At 43.2% G+C, this 26,217-nt stretch overlaps 1 protein-coding gene across 2 annotated transcripts in view; it reads right to left on the reverse strand.

Moving 5' to 3' along the window:
• CNTN6 (contactin 6) overlaps positions 1-26,217 on the reverse strand; it is a 130,563-nt gene that overhangs the window by 33,297 nt on the left and 71,049 nt on the right. For both annotated transcript variants that reach the window (XM_059479999.1, XM_059479998.1), the window contains 6 exons: positions 19,848-20,051; positions 17,674-17,776; positions 9,051-9,235; positions 6,259-6,395; positions 2,425-2,554; positions 1,316-1,466 (listed from right to left, as the gene is read on the reverse strand). In XM_059479999.1, the coding sequence (XP_059335982.1) occupies positions 1,316-1,466; positions 2,425-2,554; positions 6,259-6,395; positions 9,051-9,235; positions 17,674-17,776; positions 19,848-20,051 (910 nt within the window). The remainder of the gene's footprint in view (positions 1-1,315; positions 1,467-2,424; positions 2,555-6,258; positions 6,396-9,050; positions 9,236-17,673; positions 17,777-19,847; positions 20,052-26,217) is intronic.

Consider the following 26,217-nt stretch of genomic DNA (forward strand, 5'->3'; position numbering starts at 1 on the left):
CCATTTGTGTATGGAAATATCCTCAGGCCTGTATGTTACTGACAGAAATGAGGGATATTTTATGCAAGACCCTTTGATTTTAATATTCCCCCATTTAACTGCCATTAGTGTGGAATTATAGAATTATGGAGAAGCCTGAGCTGGAAGGGCTCAGAGGGATCATGGAGCCCAACTCCATGGGGATTGCCCACCCCAACAACCCCACCATGTGCTATCAGTTTCTTTGGGTCTGGACTGAAGGCACTAGAGATGGTGGTTCATGTTTGGACTCAGGTGTTTATTATTTCTTATCAGTAAAACAGAAGTTTTACCAGTTTTATCAGTAAAACAGAACAACCATGAGTTTGGCAGCTTTTCATTAGAAGGCACAAAATGGCCAACAATCTCTTGTTACAATGTTTCCTAAAACTAAACTATCCAATTAAGAACTGACACCTGGATTATTTTCCCTTTTCACCCAATAACTGATCCCAAAGAGCTGCAATGGGGACTTTTCTGCCCAATGACAAAATGCCACCCAAACCCATGGGGAAGAATGAAGAAGAAGCATGAAGGAGAAACCCAGGACAACACCCTGTGCCCTCCATCTTGCTGCCATCCACAACACACTAAAAACCCCAAAACCTCAATTTCTCAGCCAGTGACACACCTGCACTGCTCTCTATAATCTATTTCACACTTTTGTGGGTTCCAGTCTACCTTGAAGCCTGGGAAACTTTCTCCATGAGTGAGGGTCAGAGTCAGTGCTCCCCTGGGGTCAGGGCACCCCAGAGCAGACACAGAAATATTCCCTGTGCTCTGGGTTTCCACCCTGTGCCTGAGGGCATTGAAATGTAATAATGGAGATGCTTGCTGGCAGCTCAGCAATTCGGAATTGGCTCTCACCAAAGCCCACCTGACCCAAAGCAGTTGGCAAGGCTGGGTCACTGGGCCAGCAGCTCAATCCTGCCTGTACAGGAGCGATGGGCCAGGGGGCCAGGGGTTATTGTACAGCCTGTACAGCTGCACAGCAATTCTGCCCCAGCCTGGGGGCACATCCCACCTCCCTGGCTGTCTCCTGCTGAAGCTGATTCCCTCCAGCCCGCGCTGGCCATGGATTAAGGGATGCTGAGCACAGACGGACGGATCACGCGATCGTCCCCCACAGCTCACCCTGCTTTGCACCCACAGAGCTCCAGAGCCACCCTAAACACAAAGAGGCCTCTGGCATTGCCCTCAACGAGCTGCCAAAAGCAATCCTGAGCCAGCTGGGCTTCAATCAGCTCTAAATGATGTCAAAGCAGAGGAAATGCAGCGGCCCGGTCGCTGCCCGTACCTTTTGTTGTGGCGCAGAACCTCCGCGCCCTTTCTCCAGGAAACAGCAGCTCTGGGAGAAGCACTGGGCTTACAACTGATTGTAACTGCCCCTCCAACCTGCACAACAGACAGCTTCTTCACGGGGTTTCTGGAAAAATCTGGGGCTGCAGCTAAAGAGAGAGAAGGAAGAAGAGGTGTTACTAAATGAACTTGCCAAATTCTTCTCTTTGAGTTCAGCCAGAACAGTCAATGATTGTTTTGGTTTTTAGATTTCTGCAGAAGTAAATCTAAATCTAACATTAAAAATGTGTCTAAGTACCAAAGAATTCTAATTCTGTTTCTAAAGCCATTTGCTCTGACAAACTTTCCTGTGGAAATCTGGAGACTGGGAGAACTGATCTATCCATGATGGAAAACAAGATTATCTGAGCAGGATAAACTTCACACTCCTGATTTATCCACATTTACTCATCTGCAGAGAGGATTCTGTCACAAGCACAGTTCTACTCTGGCTTTCTTTTCAGAGACCTACTCTGTTTTCTAAAAGTATGTTTATTTTTCCAGCAGCTTATGTGAAAATTCACTCTTGAAGGAGGAGGAAACACAAGACATTGGGTGCTCCTGAAGTTTGTGTTTTACCAGCTCTGATATTTGTCTGTTGAGCAAACTTTACATTTTGAAGTCTGGAACAGAATACTTTTAAATATATGAGCAAGCTCCATTCATGTTCATCTCCAGTTGTCATTAATGAGATTCCTTGTTCCATGTTTCTTGTTTATGTCCATATTTGCCATATGCTCTTTGTTTATAGCTAAAACTATTTTCCCTGCTTTCTGAAATAACTTTAAAAACCTGCAGAATAACCATTAATAACTCAAACTAAGCGAGAAACAGCATTCATTAAACTGGTGTATATGTGATAATAAAAAAGATCATACATGGATTAGATTCTTTCCCCAAACAAAGCATGAAATAAAACTAAAAAAACCACATTTCCATATGGACGAAAAGCAAAAAAAATATCAGGTTTGAACTGCCAGGTTTCATCTCCTCTTTTGTTAAATTCAAACATTTTTCAACAAGTGTCCTTTTTACTGGTACCTGCACATTTCAGTGATGTTTACTCACCAATCACCCTCAGCTCAGCATTGGCATAAATGGTGTCATATTTATTTTCTGCCACGCACTGATAGAGGCCTGAGTCTGACAGATTCAGCATGGGGATGAGGAGAGTCCCATTTTCTATTTGAATTCTTTCCTGATAAGAGAAAAACAAGGAAAAAACATTGACAAAGCCCATGAGTGAACAAATAAAAGGTTTTTTAGTGTCTCGCTGATGCACCTGATCAGGATTCAGAAGCAGAAATGTTGTTTTCTTGGGAGCAATGAGGATGGGTGCATCAGCAATGGCATGTGCACCTCTCTGTGTGGTGGTGGTTGTATTTCCAGCCCTCTGAGATCTCCCAGCTGCTCAGGAAATCCAGGCACATGTTGCAGCAGTTTTTCCAGGTTTCCCATGTGTTTCCCTGCACTGCTGAGCTGGGAATGTAATTTTCCTTCTCCATGAAGGTGGCACAGAAGGAGTTCCCTGTAGGGATGCTCCACACTGGGAGGCTGGAGCATCTTCAGGATCCTGAGAGGCAGCACCTCATCCCTGGCTGGTGGGACATCACTCCATCATCCCATCAGCTAAATGAGATGAGGATAACCCTAGGTGATCCAAAAGGCTCCACAGGAGAGGTGCTCCAATAACAGGAACATTTCCAACATCATCACACCCTGAGTCACAGAGAAATGAGCCACTGGAAAAGCTCCACTGAAAGCCAACACTTAAATTCCACTTGGAAAGCCCCAGGCAGCTGCTGAGAGCACAGGGAGAGCATGTGCCTCCTCCAGGCCTGCATTTCTACACACACCAACTCTCTTCAGCAATTCTGCTGAAACAGAGGCAGCTGCACAGTGGGTATATTTGGACCAGAGCTTGGAATTTGGTGTATTAAAAGAAGTTTTACTTGCTCTGCTTTGGAAAACAGAAAAAAAAGCCTGTTTCATGCTGCAATCATAACTTAAAGCTAAATATCTTGTGATTTTACAATTACTACCCTCTGGAGACAATAATAGCTGTACTGCAAAGTGGAGCACTGAGGAGGAGAAAAAAAAACAACATTCCCCCAAACAGATGAGTAGGGGAATATAAATCCCATCACCAAGTGCAAGCTGGAACACCAGATATCACGGGGAGGATGCTGCTTCTCACTCAGCCTGGCTCTCCTGCCTCTGGAGCAGGAATGGAGGAGTTTGGAGTGCACAGTTTGGGGATGCACTCCAGTGTTTGATGAACAGCCACAAGCACCTCAAATGGATTTGTGAAGTGCTGAAAATCTGTCATAGAATCCTAGAATGGGTTGGGTTGGAGGGATCTTAAGGCTTCCACCCCTGCCATGGCAGGGACACCTCCCACTGTCCCAGGTGCTCCAAACCCCAATGTCCAGCCTGGCCTTGGGCACTGCCAGGGATCCAGGGGCAGCCTCAGCTGCTCTGGGCACCTGTGCCAGGGTCTCAGAACCCTCACAGGGAAGGATTTATTCCCAATATCCCATCTAAACCATTCTCTGTCAGTTTGAAGCCATTCCCTGTGTCCTGTCACTCCATCCCTTGTAAATTCTCTCTCTCCATCTTTCAGGCCCTGCAAGGCCACCCTGAGCTCAGCCAAAGCTTCTCCTGTGCAGGTGAGCAATGCCAGCTGTGCCAGCCTTTCCTCCCAGCAGAGCTGCTCCATCTCTGGCACCATCCTGGAGCCTCCTCTGGGCTCTCTGGGCAGCTCTGCAGGTGGGGTCTCACCTGGGCACAGGGGCAGGATCCCCCCCTTTCCAGCTCTGGGGTTCTGGGGTCAGCACACACATCCAGGAGATGTTTTCCAACACCCCAGCTTTTCCTTGGAGGTCTCCCAACCCTGAACTGACCCAGCCCAAGCTTGTTTAGCTTGGAAATGTGATGAGAGCACAGCCTGGGGCTGCAAGGCTGGTGTGTGGCAAGCTAATTAACAACATTACATTACTTAGCCTCTGATAATTTTTTCCGAGGCTCTCGCTACAGATATCTTTTGCATACTTAGTTTTACCTCCAGGCTGTTTGCTATGCTCTCAATGCATTCTATTTTTACAAACGCCCTTTGAATACAAAACCCCCTCTCTGAAGCAAGGCTCGTGTTCCGTCCCCATCCCAAATTCCCCACCGTTCCCTTTTGAGCCGTGCAGACAAAGGGAAGAATAAAGCACACGGTGTACAGGAGCACAGGGAGGGTGCTGGGGTGAGCAGCCAGGTGGTCAGGCAGAGAGCTTTGACAAAGAGGAGACAATCAGAATCAGCCCCAGGGTGAAAAGCATCGGGATGTTATTCTTCCTGGGAGAATTCCGACACGCGGGGTGCTGCGACAAACTGAATATTTTATTACATCTCCCTTGTACTTTTCCCTCCAAAGTGTCCATTCTGTCCATTGAGCAATAACATCCAGCACTTTGTTGCCTGAAGAATTGCATTTACAGCACACTGTAAGTACTGTGAAAATGCTGCTTGAAAATGTGTCTGCGAGCGTTTCATTCCTCTTTATTGAAACGCTGCAATTGAAGAGTGACAGACTCTAAATATTGCTGCCTTCCAAGAGAGAGAAACAAGATAATCTCGCTCAGAAAAAGGTGACAATGACTACAATGAGCAGGTTCAGAAAAATTGCAGTCCAGGTAGATTCTGGCTATTTTCCCCTGATGCAGGTTGGGTCTGTTTAGGACTGATCCAGCAGAAAATTATATGGAAGATTGGACCCCATTCCAACGACTTAAAATAAGTACAACTAAATCAAATAAATGCTGGTTCTGCAGCCCAGCAGGTGCTAATTTAGCCCATATGTTCTGGAAATTCTCCTGTATGTGCTCTTGCGAGGCAGGAATTAATCACAGAAAGTTTTTTTTTTCCATCCAAGTGGAAATGCCTCGCAGATGAGCCATTGTGTGCTCCAGAGATGCTGGGTGGGTGCTCCATAAAATTAAAAAAAAAAAAAAAAAAAAAAAAAAACAAAAATAAGGAAACTTGGCCTCAGCAGAATGCAAAAAGCTTCTTATCACAGAAGTTCTCCTCCATGAGGCTGGAGGATGGATGGAGCCTGGCATCCCCAGGATTGTGCCTGGAAGCTCTCAAAGACCTGGCTGATGAAGGATCTCAAGGTGGTTCCCAAGTGTTTGAGCTCCAAACTTCCCCTCTCCTCCTGCTCTCCTACCTCCCTTCCCACTTGGTCCTTTTAAGTGACATTTTGCACTTATCCAGCTCCTGTTTTTACCTTGACCTGGCTTTCTTTGGGTTACCCTGCTACAAAGCACAGAAAATGTTACCCTAAAAAGGAACTGATTGTCAGAGCTGGGTGATTAATTAAGGTAAAGAATTAACTCAGCAGGAGAGCAGCACTCTGCACGAGACCAAAGGTCCACCCAGCTACTGATTTGGAACAGAAACAGAAGAAAAGTGCAATTCAACACTGAGCAATTTGCAATTCCAGCTCTGGAATCCTCTTCCAGTCCTTTGGCATCTTACCAGTCCCCCAAACTGCAGATTATGTCTACAAATGTATTTAGTGATTCTTTCACCTATTATAATTCATATTTTTAAGCCTTTCTATACCTACAGCCATATATTGCAGCAATTAAGTAATTTGCATTAAGAAATTGGTGTTTCTCTCTCTCTAAACTGCAATTTCAGACATTTCCAATAAGGATAAAGTCCAAGAATTGAGGCTCTGTGTTGCAAAGAGTTTGTGCTATTATATTTACTTTGATATATTAATATTTACCTATTTTGGAAAATTATTAATATATTGTGAAACCAATATAATGACTAAATAATGAAACAAACAAACAAACAAACAAACAAATGAAAAGATGAGGAAGAAATCAAAGGAGAGAGGAATCTTACCTCTGCCATGAGGGGCTGGCCATTTTTTAGCCAGCTGTAGGAAGGGCTTGGTTTTCCTCTAGCCTTACATTCCCAAAATAAACTGTCATAGAGAGACAGAAAGGCATTTTGGATTTTTTTATCCCATTCAGGAGGAGCTGAAAAGAATATACAAAGCATTTTAAACAGGAGAAAAAGTATGCTGCCATTAATTAATGAACTGAGCAGGGCTAATTAATATCTGTTCAACACATTTTTATTATACTGCAAGCGAATTCTGTACAACAACTCCCAGGCATTAAACATTGGGGGGGCAAGCTTGGGAAAATTTTAGAAATCAATGGTTAATGGGTAAGGAGTTCAGTTGAGATTTTATCCATTTTTGTGGTCAAAATGTGCAGAAATGGTGATTTTAGATGCCTGAAATCAGGAAAGCACCAAGACATGTCATTTCTGCAAAGTTTTCCTCTGTAGAAATTCGCTGAGGTGTAAAAGCAGAATTTGCAGGGATGACCCAGGAGCTCTGTAAACAACTGAGCCTCAAGGGCTGAGCTGAGCAGGAGCTCCCTTGGGAAGGCTCTGACACTCAGAGCAGGTTAGAGGTGAGACCTGGGGAGAATGAATGACACCAAATCACACCAAATAGCACCAAATAGCACCAAATAGCACCAAATAACCCCAAATAACCCCAAATAACCCCAAATAACACCTCATTCCATGGGCAGGGACACCTCCCACTGTCCCAGGCTGCTCCAAGCCCCAATGTCCAGCCTGGCCCTGAACATTTCCAGGGATCCAGGGACAGCCACGGCTGCTCTGGAATTCCATTTCCGCCCTCCTCACCTTCACAGGGAATGATCTCCCCCAAAATCCCACCCATCCCTGCCCTCTGGCAGAGGGAGCCATTCCCTGTGTCCTGTCCCTCCATCCCTTGTCCAAAGTCAATCCTGGAGCCCCTTTAGGTGCCCAAAGATCCTTTAAGGACAGAGTTCCCCCTGCTTAAAAGCATTCTAATTACATTTAATTTGTACTGCTCTCAGGAGGGATCACATAAAAAGCAGTGTCCAGGAAAGAATCTCTATTTTTTGGACACAGCCTTCCTTCCTCCAGAGGAAAACCCCCAGAGAACAGAGAAGGAGCAAGAGGAAATCAATTACAGAGATAATTCACCAGCACACTCCTAATATGACAAAAAATCCTCATGCCAAGGCTTCATGAGTGCTGTTTATACATTGCTCTATGAACAGCTATTAATTAATGTACAAAGCACAGTTAATAAGCACATTGTTTTAGATTGAATTAACTGATCATAATTTTATAATTGCTTGTGCTGTTATCAATCACGACCAGGTAATCTACTGAACTTAAATTTAATAGAACTGCTTGATTGACGTGGGGAAAAAAATTAGTGAGCAACAAGAGCAAAATCTACCCCCTGAAAGCAAGGAAATAATGAAATATTTAAAACAGCAGCAGACTGTTCTATTCCTGGCATATATCTTGATATTAGCCATGGCTGCAGGAGCCTAGGAGCTTATCAGCAAAGCCTGCATCTCTTCATTAGAAGAGATTTACTTTAAAAAAAAAGGGAAAATGCTTGCCAGAGTCTTCTCAACAGATGTTAACTGGAGGCTCAGTCTTGCTTGCTGTGATTTTTTTTTTCTCCTTGCTGTTATGTTTCATTTTGGTTTTTTGTTTTTTTTTTTTTTGTTTTTTTTTTTTTTTTTTTTTTTGTTTTTTTTTTTTTTTGCTTTCTCCTTTGAAAGATTTATGAGGTAAAGAAAAGATCTCTCCTCTGATTCCTGTCCAAGTGTGCTGCTTTCCCTGGGTGTGAAGAGTTCCACTTAAGTGCCATCATTCACCCTGGCCACGAGGGACCATCCCGTGGGGCTGGGACTGCAGGGAAGCAATGCCCACAGCAAGGGACAGGGAAAGGGAGAACATTCCCAGGTCATTCTCCACTTTTAGCCAAGCTGGAAGGAGAGGGAGGAACGGGATGAGTTCCCTCTGCTTTGTCCTTGTGTGTTTATGGGACAACAGGAGGTGAAATCACCTTCACTGCCACCTTCCCCACATCTCTGCTGGACACTGATCCCTGTCACCATGATATTTGATGAAAAATCCCTTTGCCAGCATTTCTTCTCCTGGGAAGCTGGGAAGCTTCAGCTTCTCCGTGTTTTGCTGCTTTGGGATGTGATTTGGAGAATTGTTTACCCAGCACGTGAATTGTTTTAATTTAATGGCCAATCCCAGTCCAGCTGTGTCAGACTCTGGTCAGTCACGGGTTTTTATTATTCATTCTTGTTTTAGCCTTCTGATGTCTCCTTTCTCTTTCTTTAGTGTAGTTTTAGTATATCATTTTATAGAATAGAATAGAATAGAATAGAATAGAATAGAATAGAATAGAATAGAATAGAATAGAATAGAATAGAATAGAATAATAAATCAGCCCTCTGAGAACATGGACTGAAATTCTCATCTCTCACCTCGTCCTGGGGACCCTCCCAACACCCCAAGAGATCCCTGCCTGCCTTTCCTGTCTCACACACCTGCACAGGCATTCCCCTCTGCTTTTTATTAACATTCCTGACTTCCAACACTTCCAATCCCAGCTTTGATGTAGAACATCTCTATTTATTTGCTGAGCCTGTAACTCAGTGAAGGTCACTGAGAGCCCCCAATCAGTTTTTAATCAGCTTAACCTGACATGCACTTTCTACCTCCAGGAAGGGGCTGGGAGGCTCCATCTGCACAACGCAGCACAACTCCATCCTGCTCTTCATAAAAAAACAAAATTCACTTAATCTGCTTACCATAGACAAATAATTGACCTCTTGCAATGTTTATTCCTCGGGTGTTTGCTGCGATGCACTCGTAGGAACCTTCATCCTCCTGCTCAACGTTGGGGATTTCAAGAACTCCCCCAGTCCCGTTGTGTTGGATTTTCTTTGCCAAGGATTTTCCATCAGATCTCCTCCAGCTAATGCTTGGGACAGGACTAAAGAATTGTATTTATTGGAGAAAAAGAGACAGCATTGGTTACAGCAGAGGAAAAAGAATGTAAAATCCTTTCTTGAGAGTAGCAATATTTTTTAAAAAGAAATAATTCCTGAGCATGACATACAGAGGTTCATATAAGACTGAGATTTTATAGCATGTCCAGTTTATTTAGGAGCACAGGTCCAAAGTGGGATGAAATCCTCAGTCAGTTCTATGGTTTTTCCTTAGGCCAATTTGTGTTTTCCCCTTAGTAACTCTTACCTGGGGCTCAAACCTGGCTTTAAGCCCTGTGACACTGAGGCAATGACTTTGCAAGTCCGAATAAACACCACAGAAGTTCTGAATTATTGACTGGTTCTCCCAGCAAACAAATTCCCCGCAGCACTAAAGGCATTTTCATACCCCAAAATAGGAAATATTGGCCAAGATTTCAAAAGATCTAAAAATACCAATAAATCTAAATATAAAAAACGGGAGCCAAGGTAGAAGAGAGCAGACAGAGAATTGAGTGAGGAGAGGAAAGAACGAAACATTGAGGCTGGAAAGAGATAGAGACAGAAAAGGAATATTTCTTTTTTCATGTTTTTGAAGCTTTTTATCATTTTCATTTGTATTTGGATCAATGTATCCCATACAGCACAAAACCTGAAGTGTAAAGGCAGCTATAAATACATCTTGGATTTCTGGTAATATCACAAACCATAGGAGCCCCACTTTCATGATCTATTATGTCACCAAAACACTTTGAAATATTAATAGTCGTGGATTTCACAGTTGTTTGCTGTTTCTGCAAACTGAACTAAGTTTCCTTTTCTAACAAATTCAATTTTGAGATTTTTACAGGGGCTTTGACTAAATGCTGACTTCTTTTCTGCTGGAAGTAACATCCAGAGCAACTGAAAACACAACTTTCATGGAAGTTACAAGTCCTTGTTTCCAGTCTCCAAGGTCTCTGCCTGCAGTGCTGACTTACAAAGGATTTATTCCTTTTTAATAATAATAAATTCCTTTTATTCCTTTTTAATTCCTGCTCGTACCTTAAATTATTCAAATTGAAAACCTTGTTTATTGAACAAAGAAATCAAGTCACAAATACAGAATGGATTAATTTCTTAATAATTCAGGAAGTTTGGGCCTGATTTCTGCATTTTGACTCTGTGTGTCTGTGATGTTCACAACTTCCTTTGAGCAAGAAGGACCAGAGTTGGGAGAAATGTGAGTTCTCTGAACAATTTCCTACAAACAGGAGTGACTGGGACACGGCAGATGTTGTTAACCAGTCAAAGGGCTGCAAAGCAAATCTGAGATTTTATTCTACTTTTCCCCATTTTGGTCAAATTCTAAAAAATTCCAGATCTTTCTGGACAACATCCACTGTCACCACCATGTTTATTAGCTGTCCTTTCCAACAAGACCAAAAGCTATTTCAGATATTCAATACCATTCCTTCCTAGGGAATTTCTAAGGATTTGTTGTTCTTGGGGGAATTGTTAAAAGGTGCTGTCTCCTCCAGAAACCTCAGCACAGAACCAAAAGATCATTCAGGCTGGAAAAGACCCCTGTCACCAGGATATTTTCTGAAAAATCCCTTCACCAGGGTTTTTCTCCTGAGAAGCCCCAGAAAAGAAATGTAAACAAGAATTATCTGATTGTTTGGAATGTGGTCTGGAGATCGTTTACCAACAGGTGCATCTTTTATTGGTTCCATGTGAATTGTTTTTAATTAATGACCAATCACCATCAGCTGTGTCAGAATGAGTCAGTCAAACTTTCATTATCACATTGTAATTCTTGTTTAGCCTTCTGATGTAGCCTTTCTCTATAGTTTGGTATAGTTTTAGCATAATATAATATAATATAATATAATATAATATAATATAATATAATATAATATAATATAATATAATATAATATAATATAATATAATATAATATAATATAATATAATATAATATAATATAATATAATATAATATAATATAATATAATCTATCAGCCTTCTGAGAACATGGAGTCAAATTCTCATCTCTCATCCTGGGGACCTCACAGCACCACAGACCTCCAAGATCAAGTCCAACCTTCCACCCACTCTCTAATCAGGAGGTGCCACATCTGCTCATGGTTTGAAGCCTTCCATGGCTGGTGACTCCAGAACTTCAATGGTGCTTTTCCAATGAACCAATTTTTCTAAAAATCCACCCCAAACCACTCCTGGTGCAGCTGGAGGCTGTTGTCATGCCAGAAGAGCCCATCCCCACCTGGCTCAGGCTCCCTTCAGGTGTTTTTAGAGAACAGCAAGGTTTCCCTCGAGCCTTCTTTCCTCCTGCAGGATTTCTCTACAGCAAGTTAGTTTCAGTTATTTATTCAGTTATTTACTCAGTTATTTACTCAGTTATTTATTCAGTTGTTATAAAGCAAGGTACTTTTGGCTGTTTAAAAGGAGCACAGCTTCTGGTGCTCATGTCTGCCTGCTCCAGGCAGGAAAACAGCCAGGGGAGCTTCCCAGCCTGGCTGGGACTGATCCACAGCAAGGAGAGCACGGCTGCCTCTCCAAATCCTCCTGCATATTCAACACTTGGGGAGCAGCAACTGTGCAGCAGCAGCAGCCTGCAGAATGCCAGGAGCGTTTAACTGCTTGCTTTAAAGGCGTCTCTTCTGGATTTAATTTTTTTTTTTTTTTATTATAACAAAGAGATTAAAGGGAACCAGCAGCCATATGGGAGGAAAAAAACCCAATAATTAGATGCGTTCTGCCACCTGAAAGAGCTTCATCTCCATATTCCCCATTCTCTCAGCCGTTTGTTTTCTCTCCGCTCTGGTTGTTCGTGAGCAAGGGAATTCTGTGCTGGCACCAAGGCCAGAGGCAGTGCTGGGTGGGAAAAGGCTCCTTCTGTCAGCTTGGCCAAGGTTTGAGCAGAAGATGCTCCCCTGATCTCCTTCTCCACTCCACAGACTTTTAATCACGTCCTTGGGGATGTCTCAAGGCGAGCTCAGCTCATTTTTGGCCAAACACGAGGGTGTTTGACACTCACTCCTGATGTCAGCTGAGCAGGAGGACAGAGAAACCTCAGAGCTCATCAGCTTTGCTGTGTTTAAAGACAATAAATAGTTAACTGCACTTGGTTCTCCTGCCAGGGAGCCTGGATTTATCAGGAGAGGGAATTCCTGGGTCAGGACAGCAGCTCCACCTGAGCTACAGGTAAAGGAGCAGAGTCTGGCAGGGTCCATAACTCAGCCAATGCATGGGATGGACCTTCCTAGAGAATATCTGCATTTCTTTATGGGTACCTTATTGCTACAGAATTCCCAGCATCTTCAATCACTGCATTTTTCAGAAAATAAGGGTTTTTTGGCTGGTTTCACTTTTTTCTGCAGCTAGTTTCCACCTTTATAACCAAATCTCTTGATAGCAACTCTTACTTAGGCAATGTGAAACCTTTCAAGGTTAAAAAAAAAAAAACAGTTTGATTAAATTTGGTTTTGGTTTTCTAAATAATCTATTTAGAAATTGATGCTTTAAGGAGTAAAACATACATTTAGAAGTAGGTAATTGTGTATAAAACCTAATTCAGCCTTGTGAATTTTTGTGGGATTGTTTTGCATGTTCATATTCCTTGGCACATATTCCTGCACAGAGCAGTGCCTGCCCATGCAGCTTTGGGGTGGCCCTGCCCCTCATTGTCCTTCTGTCCTTCAGCCCCTTCCAATAACCACATTAAAAATATTAACTGCTTGTTAATATTTTTAAAAGTTTTGGAGTAAATGTTAAAAAGTTAAAAAGTTTTGGAGTACATGAAGAAACAATGAGTGCACTTCCCAAATTTATTACACTTCATACACAAAGTCTGGCTTTCTCCTGAGTAAATAAGAAAACAGTGCATAAATATGAGAGTGTCTTAGTGCATAAATCTGCAGTTTATTTGAAACCTTCAGAGCATCCAGGATCACTAATTTAATTTATATTCCACCATACAGGCAGCAGAATCACAAAACCATAAGTTACTAACTGGGAAAGAAAAGGAGATGGGAAATATTTTGTGGTCGGTGACAAGTTCTTGTCACAGCGAACGCGAAATTAATTTGTCTGCAGAATTAGAACCCACACTATGAGGGAGGTTTCACCTTTTTCAGCAGAGATGATGCATTGGGACCGTGCCTCATCTTTTGTCCTGTGCATCTGGGGGCCCTTCAAAGGGAAATTCAATCTGCATTTGGGATAATGAAGCCCGTGGTTCGTTAGACAAATGAGCCCGAGCTGGGCTTTGAAAGGCGCATCACTGCTGACACCGGGGAGAATTAGGATCTGAGGAGCGCCATAATTAAAGTATTTAATTTTGGATCCTCCTGATGGATTACCTGGAAACAGCAGTTTTCTGGAGGCACAGCCTGAGCTGTGTGAGGGGGATCTGCTCATCCCTGGAAGGACAAACCTTGCTTTGGTCAGGGATGGAAAAAAGAAACTGGAATCTTCACTTGGGGTGCCCAAAGTCATCCCCATATCTGGGATTTCCCATAACTGGCCCTTTTAAAGCCTCCTACATCAACAGCTTGAGAATATACCAGAGGTGAAGCCTGGGATTTTTATGTAAATTTAGTAAAAATGGTTATTTGGAACCCCCTTGGAGCTGTGTGATTATCTACTTATTCCAAGAGCTGCTAGGAAAAAAAACCCTTCTGTGAATACATTTAGAGGAATAGGTGGGAACTTCCCATGAAAAATGAATATTCTGGGGTTGAAAGAAATCTTGTTTTATGTTATTCACATATGCTTTTTACAACCTCAGCTGGCAACAGCCCATCTGCAGGGATTGTGAACTGATTATTTCCTTTTCTTTGAGAAGGGAATGAAGAAAAATATAAACCACAGAGTTTAACAAATATGTGCACCAGACATGGAAACTACTTTGCCTTTTTTCATTCCAGGGACTATTCTTATTTGTCCAACAAGAAAAAAAAAAGTTATTTTGAGAGAAATCTACAGAAAGCAGCACAGTGTAACTCAACTGAACATAATTCTTTCCATGGTGCTCAATCCCCTGAAAGACAGGGAGCAATAATTTGGATATATGGCATGATTAATAGAGCTTGATCCAAACCAGGACTTTTAATCCTGGCATAATATTAAACACTGTCATTGTAATGAATATTGGTGCAGAACACAAAGTCTCATCTCTTCTATTAAACTGTGACAAGCTGCAGGATTTGAAATAGTGGAGCCACTATTTCATATTTCAGTTTTCCCTCTTTCAAAGGATTAAGTGTAAGGTGCAGTTTTTTGCCTGTTTAGATTCATCAGAGAGCTGCACTTTATTTTATAATCCCATCAGAGCGAGCACTAATTTGCTTTTCCAAATCTTCTATTTGTGGTGTCTGCTCTATAAAATAAGGTTCAAAGTCAAGGACTGGCCTGAGATCCTTTGTCTAATTGGGTCCATCCTTCCAAACCCTCTTTGCACAGAGAAATTCTTATTTAACCAGTTCTTTTCCTCAAAACGAGAAGAATTTCTGGGGCTGGTAGACGATTTGTAAAAATCCTTAGTGATATTTTAATGCGAAGTGCAAAAAGAGCTTTGCAACAGATCTGTGTGGAATGCACCTACCCCAGGGTGCCCCACAGGAGCACATTTGGGTGACTTTGAGCTCCCCCACGTTAAAAAAAGGCATTTTTGAGATGTTTTAAACCAAGTTTAAACTCAGCCAAGAGCCTGGCCTCTCCTAGCTGCACCTGAACTGTGGAAGTGCCTTTTGAGCCAGGCCCAATTGGTGTGATTTGCTGTTCCACGCAGAAAAAGAGACGCTATTTCTCTAAATACCACAAAACTACTTTCATTTAAGACTTCTGCAGCCCAAAACCCCAGCGGGTTGCCTATGATCTGCCTTCAGCACGAAAGATTTCTGTTATTCACAGTGCCCAGGCAGCAGCAGCCGCGGCATTGTCGGAGCCAGCGGCCTAACAGTGTGAATATAGAAAATTATGGATAATAGGAAAGCAGTTCTGAAACCTGAGCGAGATAATAACCACCAGTGCCCGTGGCAGATCAGAGGTGCAGCTCAACAAATGCTGGGCTGAATTGATTTTAACATAAACAGACAATAGCGGGGGCCAGGGTTTTAGTGGAATTTGGGAATCTGAAGGTGCTGCTGCATTTAGATGGCTCTGCCCGCAATTGTAAGCAGTTGGAGGCAGGAAACTTCCAGCTTTTCACAATGCCACTAATCACCCTCATACCTCTAGAAATCTGGCCTTATCTAGTAAGTTAAGAGTGTTTCACCTGCAATCTGTTTTGCTTGCTTTATTCACATCTAAGTGCCAGCTCTGAAATAAAGCTTTGGCACTGGTGGACATGTTGGTGAAAAGGTGGTTGAAGGCTCTGTTTAGGGAGGAGAAAACCACACAGAGTGAAACCTGTGCAGTTCTGTACGAGACACTGAACTCCTAAAAATAAAATTTAAGAGGAGAAATAGTGAGAAATTTCCAGTATCAGCACCCAGGAGCCTCTGCTCCCAGGCAGCATCTCCAACACAGGGTGCGCATCAGCACTGTGACACCAGAGTGTGTGGAAAGTGGATTTTGGCCATGGATCCCTGGCACTTAGGCAGGATAACTCCAGGGAGGTCTGGCAGCACTGCTTTCAGCTGCACATGAAGAAGAAAATCTACATTAAAGCTGCATTAACCCTCTCAGGCATTCCTAAGCGCTGCATAGAAGGGTCTCCCTGAGGGATCTCATTATCCATATGTCCTCTTAGTCCCCTTTTTTCTCCTTAAGATGTTCTTAAAATGGCAAAATCTGTTCATCACATTAACATGACCCATCTTTACCCCTTCACTAAGATGTCAGTGCTTTGTACATCTCATTTCCTGGCTTTTTCTCCAGCATTGTTCAATGCTTTCCATGCAACAGATGGAAATAAGAAATGACAACTTGAAAGGTAGAGCCTGCATGGACTAACACACAATTAAGGAGGTATTTAAAGAGAAGTAGCTTGACAGAATTTGGGAAAGAAAATCAGCTTTAGTCTAAGTGTGCTAAAGTCTGCTACTGCTTTTGAGCCAAAAAAAGTGCATGTACCTTTAATAAAAATTATCTCTAGTATTAGTTTGTGTAGAAATCTCATATGAAAGGCAAGGCCATTTCAATCTTATTAACTTTTTATTTGCTTTATTTTTCTACTTGCCAGCCTGGGTTCCAGAGGAACATTTGATTAATTTGTGCTGTCTGCAAGTCAGGCTTTTAACCTCTGGGAAAGCTCTAAACACTTTAAAAGCTTACAGCCTTAAAATGGATTGTCAAAGTGAACTTAAACTAAATAGAGGTCAACAATCTCAGGGTTATTTGGGCTTTTCCAACGATGCTCAGTGGAAAGACTGGGGTTTGTGGGCTGGTTACAGTGATTCAGTCCCCCAGCTGCTCCCTGAATGCAGAGCAGCTGCCTGAGCCACCAGAGCAGCTGGGAACAGGCACAGCAGTGCAAGAAAACACAGAAAAATGCAGGAAAATGGATTTTTGGAAGGAAGGGCTGCTGCTGGGTCTTCCCAGGGCTCCTCAGCATTGCTTTGGAGACAGGAGGGTCAGGAGATCCGTCCCTCATACTCCTCAAATAGAACCTGATTGCCCACGTTTGATTTTTAGCAATGAGAGAGCCCAGAGGAGGCTCCAGAATGATGCCAGGGATGGAGCAGCTCTGCTGGGAGGAAAGGCTGGCACAGCTGGCATTGTTCACCTGCACAGGAGAAGCTTTGGGTGAGCTCAGGGTGGCCCTGCAGGGCCTGAAGGGAGTGAAGGAAAGCTGGAGAGAGACAATTGACAGGGGATGGAGGGATGGGACAGGGGAGAATGGGTTTAAATTGAAGAAGGGCAGGTTTATATGGGATATTGGGAAGGAATTCTTGGCTGTGAGGGTGGGCAGGCCCTGGCACAGGTGCCCAGAGCAGCTGTGGCTGCCCCTGCATCCCTGACAGTGCCCAAGGCCAGGCTGGACAGGGCTTGGAGCAACCTGGGATAATGGAAGATGTTCTTGCTGAGGGCAGGGGGTTGAAATTTGATGAATTGGATAAACTTTAAGGTCCCTTCCAACCCAAAGCAGTCTGTGATTCCATGATGCCACACAAGCACAAAAACCATTCCTATTGTGATATCTATTAGGGTACACTGAGTGCTGTCACCTGGAGTCAGGTCTCACCTCAGAGTCAAAACTACTCTCAGGAAAGAAAATTTTTGTTCCAGTTTTCCCCTCCTCTTCCCACTTTCCCTCCCCCTGTACCCACATGAGCCTCAGTCATAGCACAGTGCTCGCTCTCATTTCCTTGGGAACACACGGCACAACCAAAGCAAGGTTAAAAACCCACAAGATTCCCAAATCCCATTCTGACCAGAATAATTCCAACGTGACAGGAGCAGCGTTAAACCCCAGACTGAACAAAAACAAAGCTCTTACTTTCCCAGGGCAAAGCACTCCAGCCTGGCAGAGGAGCCCTTGGCGGCGTAGGTCGTTTCTGGAAAACGCACCTCAATCTTTGGCTCGTACTCCCCCATCACACCTGTGGAACATCAAAACAGCTCACTCCAGCTGAGCCCAGACCTTCTCATGCAACGCAGCTTCAGGGTGAGAGGGAGGGTGCCATGAATCCCTTCAGAGCCTCATGTTCCACCCATGATGGAGCAGGTTTAACCTCCTGGGTGGGGTTCAGCCCTCTGCTGAAAACTCTGTGAAATCTCTCCATTTAGGAGAGAAATCTCTTCCCTGCATTTAGGAGTTGAAGAGTGTGACTTTATCCAAGTTTTACATTCCAAGTCTGCTGAGCATCAAGGTTTTTGAGATAATTTTGGGTTCACATCTCTTATCAAGCAACAGTTTTGCCGCTAGTCACGCTCAGGACATTGCGGTGATCCTACGTGCAAGAAAATTAGAAAATCCCATGTGCAAACGACTTGCAAAACTCTTAAAATATCTTAAAACATCCAAATGTGAGTTGTAGACTTCAGGAAAGCTGATGTAATTAGATGGAATTACCATATTTGAAAATCTGGCTGAACATCTGATAAATCACAGATAATCCAGTATTAATTTAGGGCATTTAATTTTGCAGCAGGTTTGGGATGGATTTAGGAAACTAAACTTTTAGCTGAACTTCTGCAGTATCTTTTATGTGTCTCACAGTGAAACTCATTCCAGCTGCAGGGATGAACATAAATCAGGTATTTTCCTGCAGTGTCTTTGCCCAGATCCCACACAGGAAATGAACCAATTCTTGTTTTATATTTAACAGGCATCTGCATAATATTGTACATTCAACTTCCACTGCTGCCTCAGAGGCTGCCAGCATTGGAGTCAATCCAGAGGCCAGCAGAGAGAATGGGAGAGGAGAAAGGGGCTGATAGAGGAGTCTGAGAAAAGGAATAGTGATGAAAAGGAAAAAAGAATCAGAAAAGATCTTAAGCATCTGCAATCAGAGTTTGTGCCAAATTATTAACTTTGGAGCTGAGGAAGTGCAGCTTTGCTTTGTGTGATCTGCTGATGTTACTGAACAGCAGAGCCTCGCAGTGACAGCATTATTCCATGCTTTACTTATTTATTTATTATTCCATAATGCACAGCTGAGTTTTGTTTATCCTCCAAATCCAACTCTGCACAGACTTTTGTCACTGATTGTCGCCACTGCTTTGCAAACAGCACGAGTATATTGAAACTTAGGTGGGCAAACTCCCAAAACAAACTTCGTGTACAGATTTCCAGGTCTGTATTTCTCCCCATGAACATTTAATTACAAATGTTGCCAGGAAGGCGTTGGTACGTGTGCAGGGGAGTTTCTCACCTCAGCAACTCGAGGCAGCTGTCTGGATTTGATATTTGAGCTATACTTAGATGACAAATTTAGAAAGATTTGTTGGATTTAAACCTCCACGCGGGCACAAGGTGGGAAATATAAATGTGCCACGTGACATTCTCTTGTTTTTCAGGGACATTGAGAACTTTCTTTGCTTGTTCATCTCCTCATCCCTGATAGCTCAAATGTCACTGATGCCTCAGGATTTCAGCTTTTCTATTTTCCATCTATTTGTAATTCTGTAATTCTTTAGTGTGTAACTCCAAACCCCACACTCAGTGGGAGCTGCTGCTTTCCCTTTTGGGGCAGACACAACAATTCCTCTGCAGGCCTGGCAATCAAGGACACCTCACTGCCTCAGGCCCAGAGATGGGAACAAAAGGGAGTTGGGGGAGCAAACTTGGGGTCAATGACTTCATTACCTGAAGCTGGGATTGGGAGATTCACCCCCAATATGCAAATGGAGCAAACTGATAAAAGTGTGAAAACCAATGATCTATCATCCATTTTTCGGTGTAGCCCCTGGGGGGCTTTGTCTGCCCTAAATGTACCTGAAGCCCTCCAATAAATAGAACAGTTTCAATAAATAGAACAGCTTTTTATTGCCTTAATTCAGTCTGGCCTCTGTTTTAGGTAATCCCAAAAAGGCATCATCACCGTGGGGCCATGTCCTGCTGCAGAACCTTCACAGGGGCAGTTTTCCCTCTATGTGGGTGAATTTCCCCCCCATCTGGGGCAGGATCAGTTGGGGTTTTGAGGCAGCCCAGCCCCTCTGCGCACTCACCATCGCCCCTGAGGCTGAGGGCAGTGGGGGTTCCCCACACCTGGCGCTGAGCCTCAGCACTGCTCACGGCACAGGTGTAATTGCCAACGTCCCAGGGCTCCACCTTGGCCAGGTACAGGTTTCCTGTGGCCTGGGAAACGAAGCGCCGCCTGTCTGCCCCAAGATCCAGGGTGGTGTTGTTGAAGATCCACGTGTAGGACAAGGCTGGAAAACACCAGACATGCATCACACATCCCTCCCAGCAGAACTGGTGGGGAGAATAAGAGAAAACCACTGGGGAGGCACAAACTAGCACAGGCCAGGAGTGGCATCCACAATCCCTGAACGTGATCCCTTCACCCAGGGGTTTTCTCCTGGGAAGCTGAAAGGCAGAGAGAGGCCTCAGAGAAAAGGAAAACAATGCTTATCTCATTTTCTTCTCCTGTGTTGTGCTCACGTGTGCAATGTGTTTGGAGATTGTTCACCCACAGGTGATTGTTCCATTGGATTCTGCTGTGAGTTGTTTTGACTCAATGGCCAATCAAGGCCAAACTGTGTCAGGACTGTGGAAAGAGTCACAAGTTTTCATTATTATCTTTTTAGCCTTCTACAAGTATCCTTCCTGTATTCTTTAATATAGTATTCTTTAATATAATATAGCCCAATAAATAGTACTACTACTACTATTATTATTATTTATATAATAAATAATATATGGTATTTAAATATATAATAAATAATAACTTCATAATAAAAATAAAAATAAATAATATATAGAATCTAAAAGCATATCTTCATATACTATATATTATACTATATAATATATAGTATAATATCTATTATACTATATTAAAGTATATCTATTTATATACTATATTATATTATACTATATTATGGTGTGTGTATATATATATATATATATATATATAGTATATAAATAATAATAATACAGTATAATAAATCAGCCTTCTGATAAGATGGAGTCCTCCTCATCATTCCTTCCTTTGTTGGTGACCCTGAATTTTACAATAGCCAGGTAAGCATTGCTTGAGTTTTCAGCTCATTTCAAGCTGCTTCAGGAGGTCACAGCAGTTTCTGTCCTCTGCTACTTCTCATTTCCCTGCCTTGCCTGCTCCTAAGCAGGAATGGTGGTGCTGCAATGATGTGGGAAACCTGCTTTAGTGAATAATTTCTGTTTATGGCGCTTTCCCTCTGAAAATCCAGAGGGCAAATTGCTGCTTGGTGCTACAGCTCCTTTCTTCACTCTCAATAAGGAAAAATTAAACTGGTTACAAGGAGCTGGAACACTAGATTTTCATGGGAGGGATGAGCTGAGCTGCACAAAAGTATTTTGGAGACAACTTTAAATTTGATCCTATGGCACATTTGATAATGAACATCCCCTTATCTTCCATACTTCTTTCCCCATTCTCACTTCCTGCCCCTTTTCTGCCCCCGTTTCCCACATGGTGCTCCACAATGCAAATCTTTATAATGTACATCTATAAGACCAGGAAACTTAAAACTGGTTTATTTGACTAGCCCACCCTGGAGAAGCAGGTATCCTTGTGAGTTTACCATTCCCTGTTTTGGGAAAGATTTTTGGGCACTGAGGATCAGGTTCAGAGCTGGTCCCCCAGTGTGGGGTGACCCAGGGTGTCCTGCCAGCCCCTCTGTGCAGCTGCTCTGCACCCAGCAGCAGGAGCAGGACTCAAACCCTGCCTTTTACAAGCCACAGTAAATCACAGCTTTCCAAATCTACCAGTTTAGCTCCTCTTAATTAAATGCATAATTCATAAGCTAACAGTGTTCTGCCAACAGCTTCATTTTTACACATTTCCCCCATCAACAACCCCATTCCAAAAAGATTATTTACGTTGCTTCCCCCCCCTCAGCTCCAGCTTGGGAGCAGTATGGTAATAAGTCTGCAAACTCCAGTAGTTTTGTGGAGTTTTATGTTATCAGCTTCCAGCATTTTAGGACTCTCATTAGAAATGATGCATCTCCAGGGAGCAATCAATGACACTTTCTATACTTGGCTAAATCCTGCAACGGGCTCCCTTTTCCTGCAGATAATGCGAAACTTTGCCGTGCTCTGCAGTAAACCTGGGAGATGCAGCAATTCATCCTCAGTGTGCGCAGGTCCATGTGCTCACCCACAAGATCAGAGCCCCACTTTTGCATGTTTACCTGCCCTTGGACTTTGAGGGGCCTTAAAAACATCTATTTATTGAAGGAAAACTGGAGATGGGGGGGTTTTCCTGCAGGATCAGAAATGAGGATGCAGCCATGACATGATCTGTCTTGCAGAGACACACAGACTGTTTCCCTGTCTCAGGAACAGGTTTTTGCTGACTGCAGACTGTCTGGGCAAGCAGACCAAAGTGTGCAAAATTCTGATTTCAACTCATTTTTTTTTGAAGGTCTCTAAGCTGCAAGACGGGGACTGTACAGAAAACGCTGAAGATTTGCAGGTAAATATTTTAAGCTGTGTTAAATTAAATGTTGTCCACATTTCTGTGGAAGAAATCCCTTGGATCTGCCCTCTCCCCAGATTTCCCAAAGCACTGAGGGCTGGTACCCCAATGTGTTTTCCTGCCAAATGGAATTCTTGCCTTCCTCCTTACTCAGACCTGCACTAAAGCACCTCTGGAAAATAAAACCACTCTGGGTGCTTGGACCTGACCTTTGGATGCCCAGATTTCCATGCCAGGATGGCTTAAACAAGAGAATCTGGGAATAATTTTAAGAATGAGTAATAGGGAAAAGCAGTTTGGAATTTCTCTGCCAGATTCTGGTGGTGGCAATTACAGAGTGAAGAAAGCCCTGACCCCCTCCAAGGGCATCCCTGAACCTGCCAAGACTCCAAAAGGATTCTCAGGAAGGAGCTTTAAAATATTTTGTGGCATGGAACCAAAACCAGCCATGGGAGCAGGTGATGCAGCTGAATTCTCTGTGCAAGATGGAACAAAATAAAACTATTAATGCCAACTTTGTGCAACACAGACATTCTTCAGGAGGTCAATCTGTGAATTAATTAATCAATAAAAGAGAACCAGACCTTTTCTGTCCTGATTTCTGTTCTCAGGGGGCTCCAGCTGACTTCATTTTCTGAAGATTCTCCCTGCCTGCTCCCCACCATTGCTTCAGGGGCTATTGATGAATTTTCCCATTAATGGGAACAAGCACAAGCCCCTCTTAGTCATATTTAAATCCTTTTTCCCCCAGTATGAGGGATAGAAACACTCCCCCTCTCCTAGCTGCAGGTTCATCCTCACCCATCTGCAGGCCATCCTTGCCTAGAGCCTAATTCAGCTCCACTAAACTCTGTAGAAACCCTAATTTTAATTGACTTCAGTGGGAGTTGGATGAAATCTCAAGAGGAAGGAGCCAAACTTTGGAGATTGAACTCTTTTTTTTTTTTTTTCATGCTTTAAAGGCATAATACCAACAACCTACTCCCTTACTCAGGATCTTTTCTCGGAAAGTTACTACAGCAACAGGTAATAGAGTAAAAAATCCAGAGCTGTGTTATAAAATCTTTCATTTTGGGTCACTTGGAGTAAACTAGATGAGCAGATCCACTGCGTGAGCCAAAAAATGGAGAAAAGGTGCTTTGCTCTCACTTTTACGGCAGAGCAGGAGTTATTTTATAGTGCTGCAACATTAGGGTGTGCTTGTTTGGAGTTTTTTTTAGTTTGTGGTGTCAGTGTCCCTTCTCACCCCAGAGACCCCAGAATCTGGTTAATCCACCTTCTCCTCCAGGTGGGCAATTCCTGAGCTTGGCCGGGCTGGAGAGCATCTCCCACCTCTGTCAGCCCTGAGAGTTTTCCTGCAGAGCTCGGCTGGGAATGAGCTGATGATCATTCCTGATGGACAGATCTGAGGGGATTGAACATTCCAGCGCTTCCCTCAGCCCAAGCAAACCCAAATCAGTGCTGCTGGTCCAGGCTGGCCTCAGGGAGGGAGATTAAAGATTCACAGGAGCAGAGAGAAAGGGACTCCCAGCCCATGGCTGGGTTCTGTAGAGGGAGAGACACTTCAAACCCTCCCTTTCAGATCCTGTACTTTATCAAGAGCAGCATTTAATAGGAAATGCAGAAATCAAAGGCCCTTTCTCAGCTCATCTCCTCCCATCCTCCGCACACACCCAGTTTCACGTTTCACCTCCTTCCCCAGCCTTCTGCAGGCTGAGAATTAGGGATTTTTATCCCCCCAGGCAGGTCCACAGGGCGCTCCTGCATCCTTAGGAGCGTTATGGGGTTTATTTATCCTCCCTACAGCCATGTCAGCACTCAGGAAAGCCCAGAGCCTCCATCCCCTCCCAGCCCTGGCAGCTCTTGCACACCAATAAATGCAAATGCAGAGTGATCCTGCTGCTCCTAACAAGATTAGCAACTTCCTTAAAGCTCTGCAGGGAGCCAGCTCGGAGGAAACAGCCTTTAGATCACGCTTCACTTCTGAGGAAATAAATGAACAACAGTCCACCCCATAGCCTTGTGTCAAGTATTACCATTTAGGCAGCAGCTTCTGAAGCACAGGCAGGTCAAGCTCGTGTGTAGCTGCAGAAATTAAAGCTTCTTCCAGCTTCCTCCCTCCATGCCTTTCCCTATCTCAGAGATCTCTAGAAACCACTTTTTTTTTTCACCAGTAAAATATTACTATATTACAATATAGTAAAATATTACTATATTACAATATAGTAAAATACTGCTATATGTTGATTACACAAGGGAAAAGAACTTAAAGAACTTAAAGCAGAGCTGGGATGAGGTTGAGGGAGAAATCCAGCTCACCTGGTCCCCCCTGCCCTGCTGAGCCTCACTAACAAGCAGAGGGATGGCAGAGCTGAACTGTGCAAGGTGTGGAAATGAGCCTCATAAATAACCAGAGACATAAATTAGTGAGGAGGGGCAGGCTGAGGGAATAAAGAATAAAGGGGTTGGGCTGGGTCAGGTAACCTGGGGCAGCCCTGCTCTTGCTTTAAAAACTAATTACAGGCTGTGATTTTTTTTTTTTTTTTTTTTTGTTAACTGTAATTTTTAATGTCCTAATTGATCTAAAGTGTAAACTTGGGTGGGTATTTTTTTATTTCATGCTTGTGTTTGATCAATCCTGAAAGTCCTAATATTAGTTCACAGCAATATAGAATTCTCTTTTTGTTGTGTTGAGATGCTTTAAAGCTGATGTGAAAGCTGCTGGAGCAGCCTTTTTGTACATTTGTTTGCTTGGTGAGGTTTGTTTGTTTGTTTTTGGTTTCTAGCTGACTAATATATTTTTGTCCTCTATTTAAATGAATCGCTCATTTTTCTTGTACAAAAATAGGTTAGCAGTGCTCTCAGCTAAGAAACCAGCACACAAAAAAGAAGCAGCACATCTTTCCTTGTCACCTCTATCAGAAAATGAAGTTAAATTCCAATTGAGCTTTAAATATTTTACATATTTTTGACCCTGGACCAACACTTTAGGTGTCTGATAAGCAGCTGGGTGTCCTGATGAGCTCTGCAGAGTTTTCCTGTCAGCAGGAGGTTTGACTCCAGTGCTGTGGTGCAGGACCAGACAAACTTGGCAATGTGAGAAAGAGAAGTGAGACACTTCCCTAGAGACCATGGGTGGTAGAAACACTTCTGCAGCTCTCATTCCATCTTCTTGATGTTATAGGGGAGGAATTGAATTAATGAACCCTCCTTGTTTTCCATTCTGTTATTTCTATTCCTCTTCTTCTATTGTTATCCTGGCTTTTAGAGGTTGGCAGGAGGTTTTACCCAGTGCTTCCTATTTCACATTTCCTATATTAATAGCAGCTGCTTCAAACAACTGCTGTACAGAGGGTTCCTGTCTTCCTTCAAGTCATTGCATCACAGGAAAGGCAACTCTTTCCCTGCTGCTAGGGCTTATCTTCCAAATTCCTTGACATCTCTCTAATTCCTGACACATTTAAAGTGCTGCACACAGCTCTTGTAATGTGAGCTGGGAGCACAGTTTGTAATCCTTCCTCCTGTAGGTATTGTGAGGTGGAGGCAAGGGTTGCAATTAAAAAACCCTAAATATACAATCCTTTTCAACAAAAATGACTTCCCAAGCATCTTGAAATAGTCTCTGCCTTGTCGTGGCTCACACCACGTACTCCATCCCCACGGTGTATAATTCTGGATCCTGAGCAGAGTGTTTAGGGATGACAAAAGGACTCAGGCTCTGCTCTCTGGGGACTTGTTATTGCAGGGAATGGATTTTCCAGGCTGGTCAGCAGCTCCCAGCTGCAGGAACACTCTGGGAAAGGCTTTGCTGGTGGATACCATTTTGTCACTTCAATTAATCTGGGGGGAGCTCACCTGGTAACTATTTATTTGTTCTGAATGTTTTCCTCCCCTCCTTTCAATTTGTCAAATCA

The sequence above is a fragment of the Ammospiza nelsoni genome, chromosome 11 (genome assembly GCF_027579445.1).
Source record: "Ammospiza nelsoni isolate bAmmNel1 chromosome 11, bAmmNel1.pri, whole genome shotgun sequence".
Classification (NCBI taxonomy): domain Eukaryota; kingdom Metazoa; phylum Chordata; class Aves; order Passeriformes; family Passerellidae; genus Ammospiza; species Ammospiza nelsoni.